General features: G+C 38.8%; 1 protein-coding gene across 1 annotated transcript in view; it reads left to right on the forward strand.

Moving 5' to 3' along the window:
* LOC107746184 (serine/threonine-protein phosphatase 5-like) overlaps positions 1–4,440 on the forward strand; it is a 26,191-nt gene that overhangs the window by 11,543 nt on the left and 10,208 nt on the right. Inside the window, exons 10-11 of the mRNA XM_016560298.1 lie at positions 537–577; positions 657–835. Coding sequence (XP_016415784.1) covers positions 537–577; positions 657–835 — 220 coding nt within the window. The remainder of the gene's footprint in view (positions 1–536; positions 578–656; positions 836–4,440) is intronic.

Here is a 4,440-nt window from a genome sequence, read left to right on the forward strand (position 1 = left end):
TAAACAGTACCTGTTGCCGTGCTGTTGGTTGTAATATTGGTGAAGTAAATCTACACTTTGCTGAAGAAGCGTTAGCAAACTCTTGAGCAGCAACAACATTACCATGTACTCCGCCATTGTTGTGTATGCTTGTTTGTGCTTGCCTTTAAAATCGACACGTACTGCGCATGTCTACATACCTAACACGTACTACTCACGCATGTCGTCACCGTTTTCAAAGATCCCCGGTATTCGGTGTTTACACGGAAACGACAACGGTGGCATTTTCAAAAACTTCCACTTTGAAACCCGTTTTCAAAATTATGCGTTTTCAGTCCCTAAAAACGCCGTTGTCGTGTAAACGAACAGACAAAACGCATAAAAAGTTTCCCGTTTTTGGCTGAAAACGTTGTCGTGTAAAAGGCCCCTAAGTTATTCCCAAAAAGCCCTGCCAACCACACACCACGCTCTAGCATTGTGTTATGAAGTGTTGCACCACTTACATTTTCATTGGACAATGTAGAACTCAAGTTGTATTTTGTATCTTTCTCGCGCAGGTCCGATGTGCGATCTCCTGTGGTCAGATCCTCAGCCGCAGGTCAGTTCTGTTCCCCTCCTTCAGCTAAGCGAAGGGTTTCGGTCACAGCTGTGTTTGAACGATGTGTGTTCTCCTCCAGGACGGACGGTCCATCAGCAAGCGGGGTGTGAGCTGTCAGTTTGGGCCTGACGTTACGGAGCGCTTCCTGGAACAGAACAAGCTGCAGTACATAGTGCGCAGTCATGAGGTGAAAGCCGAGGGTTACGAGGTCACTCACTCAGGGAAGTGCATCACCGTGTTCTCAGCACCAAACTACTGGTACGGAAACCTCTCGCTGTCCTTATCAGTGCATCATGAGATTTGTATTAATGAATGAGCTTCCAATTAAGCAAGAGCCATAAAAACATCTGGGTGTCAAGAACATGTCCTGGTCGTATTGTACCCCCAAATGTGACCCTGGACTGCAAAAGCAGTGTTAAGTCGCTGGGGTATATTTGTAGCAATAGCCAAAAATACATTGTATGGGTCAAAATTATACATTTTTCTTTTATGCCAAAAATCATTAGGATATTAAGTAAAGATCGTGTTCCATGAAGATATTTTGTAAATTTCCTACTGTAAATATATTAAAACTTAATTTTTTGATTAGTAATATGCATTGCTAAGAACTTCATTTGGACAACTTTAAAGATGATTTTCTCAATATTATGATTTTTTTTCACCCTCAGATTCCAGATTTTCAAATAGTTGTATCTCAGCCAAATATTGTCCTATCATAACAAAATCATCTAATTTATTCAGCTTTCAGATGGTGTATAAATCTCAATTTCGAAAAAAATGGACCCTTATGACTGGTTTTGTGCTCCAGGGTCACAAATGAGAAAACAAAGTACTGATTTGAAGAAGTAACTCCTGTAAAGTTAAAAGTAATGCATTACTTTACTAGTTACTGATCTGATTACATAACTCATGTTACTTGTAATGCGTTACCCCCAACACTGCTCACGTCACACTGCATCTATAACACACGCAAACTCTCAAATGTTTTTTTATGCAGTGTTTTACGTCTAAATTGGGCATTTAACAAATCCAAGAGTAATATGCATATGTGAGAGTTTGTGCGTTACAGTGATTTCACCACGAAAACGGCTCATTCAAACAGAATGTGCCATTTCATAGTGTATATTTTGGTGACAGCAGCTTTGAGTTCACATGTCTGTTGGTGTGTGAGTGCTAAAAACAAGAAAGGTCTGCTTTTATCATGTCATCTCTTTAATGTGTACAGGACTGCACAGAAACCAGTGAAATTCCCCTGTGTGCCGTAAAAACCTGCCAGTCAGTCCTGTATGACGGGAAAATCCCAACAACAACAACAGCGATGAAATATCTGAGTTACTTGTTTAAATAATGTTTTCCCATTTATTCACTAACAGCTCTCCAATTCGAGAAATCGGGAGATGAGGCCTTTATTATCATCACTTTTGGTGTGCTTACAGTTGTCAAAAATATAACTTTTGGGTTTTTCTTATTAAAAACAAATAAACAAGCCCAGCCCCGGTGACAAAAAGTAACACAAAAACAACATAACACATTGCGTTCCATAAAAATTAACTAACGCAATTAGTTACTTTTTTTGTGGAGTAATGCAATATTGTAATGCATTACTTTTCAAATGTAAACGGAGTCAATCGTGACATCGTTTGCGAAGGCCGAGCTGAATTAAAACTGTTTGCTCTGTGTTTTTTTGACTGAAGGTTAATAGCTCAACCTGAGATAAAAGCCATGGAGGACTTTGACCCATCGAACGGCCACAAACAGATCAAACGAGGCTGAAATCAGACCACAGACGCTTTAAAGGCCTGAGACGCTGTAAATGAAACACACAAACTGAGATTTTCAGTCTCTGAGGTGAATATCAGCCCAAAGTCATGCTGAAACCTCTAAAATGATGTTAAACACAGCTGTTCTAAAATCAAATTTAAGATTAATTAAGATACTGTATGTTGTGTAATCAATATACCAATAATAGCCAGAGGGAAAAAAAAGATTTTGTGCATAATGAGGGACTTTTAATCATAAAATATTTTGAAATGTCTATGCTTTACTACTTCCAGCTGCTCATTCAAACAGATGATAGAAATAACTAGCTGAGTAAAGTTTGTGAACAAACGTTGAGGTTGGCCTGAGAAAGCCTAGTCTGAAAGTTTGAAGCAGTTGTAAAAGCTTGATAGATAGATAGATAGATAGATAGATGTTGCTAGCACAATGCTAGCATGATTTAGCATGTTGTTGGCATGTTGCTAGCATGTTTTAACACTACTAGCATGTTGCTACCATGATTAGCATGATGTTAGCATGTTGCTAACATGTTTCCAGCATGTTGTTAGCATGATTACCCTGTTGTTAGCACGTTTTTAGCATGATTAACATGTTGTTAGCCTGTTTCTAGCATGATTACTGTGTTGTTAGCATGTTTCTAACATGAGTAAAGTGTTGCTAGCATGATAAGTGTGTTGCTAGCATGTTTCTAGCATGATTACCGTGTTGGTAGCATGTTTCTAATGTGATTAACATGTTGTTAGCATGTTTAACATTTTGCTAATGTGTTGCTAGCATTTTGCTAGCATGTTTTATCATGCTGCTAACATGATATTGCACATTGCTATCACGTTTTAGAATGTTGCTAGCATGATTAGCACATTGCTAGCATGAATTAGCATGTAGCCATTAGTCATTAAGCTTTGCTAGTGATAGACAGCTTAAACACTCTACAAGTCTTACTGTACAAAAGTTTTGCCCCCCTCAATGAACATCTATGGGACTTTTCGTAGTTTTGATCGTCTGTTTCATGAAAATCGTAAGTCCGATCAGTTAGAAAATAATAATAAGAATAAGCTTTCATAGTAGTTTATAGTAGTAGTTGGCTTTCTAAATATGCATCTTACAACCATCTACAACAAATTTACCATAACGATCCTTCGGCATTCACTGATTGCGAAGAATTAAGACTTTTGTTAAACTATTTAAGAACAAAACCAAATGGCTATGTTAACACTGTGAGCCTTAGTGCTCAATTCTGATTTGTGCTCAGATCCGATTTTTTTGTATAGCTGTTCACATTGTTGTTTTAAATGTAGCCAATATCAGATTTCCAGTGTGAATAGATCATGGTTCTGAACTGACCTGCATGCGCAAAAAAACCCCGATACCAACAGGATTGCCAGGTTTTCACAAAAAACTCCACCCAATTATTTTTCTAAACTAGTCCGAAACTAGCCCAGTCGCATTCCAGGGGGGTCATATATCGCGTTATTATGGTCACTTTAATTTTAATTAAATTTTAATTCACTTTAACCCACGGAGTTGAAAAACAACACGCGGCAACAGTGAAAAAATAGCCCAATTCCGCGGGAAAATTGTAGACTTGGCAACCCTTACGCGCGCTGTCCTATGGAAGTAAAAACGGAGGATATAAAGTTAGTAATTATGCATTTATTTTTAGTGTGATCTGCTGCAGAAGCCAGCGAAATTATGTGCACGCAATATGAAAAATAAAGACGAGGATGTGACAGAAGAGAGCAGAGTTTTGAAACTTTTATGACCATGAGTCCTCATGTTTTGCTTGTATAGTTATATATTAGGGCTGCACGATAAATCGCATGCGATATTTAACGCGCATCTTATCAGTAAAGCCGGTTCTGTAATCAGCGGTAAATCTCCATCACGTGCGTGCTTTCACATTGAGCAGCATTAACTACACGGAGCCGTTGTTTACTGACGAGCTGCGCAAAACCACGTTCATATTCGCGCGATTTTTTGTGCACCTCGTCAGTGAACAACGGCTCTGTGTAGTTAATGCTTCTCAATGTGAAAGCACGCACGTGATGGAGATTTACCGCTGATTACAGAACCGGCTTTCTGAC

The sequence above is a fragment of the Sinocyclocheilus rhinocerous genome, unplaced genomic scaffold (genome assembly GCF_001515625.1).
Source record: "Sinocyclocheilus rhinocerous isolate Xijiao unplaced genomic scaffold, SAMN03320098_v1.1 scaffold2694, whole genome shotgun sequence".
Taxonomy (NCBI): Eukaryota; Metazoa; Chordata; class Actinopteri; order Cypriniformes; family Cyprinidae; genus Sinocyclocheilus; species Sinocyclocheilus rhinocerous.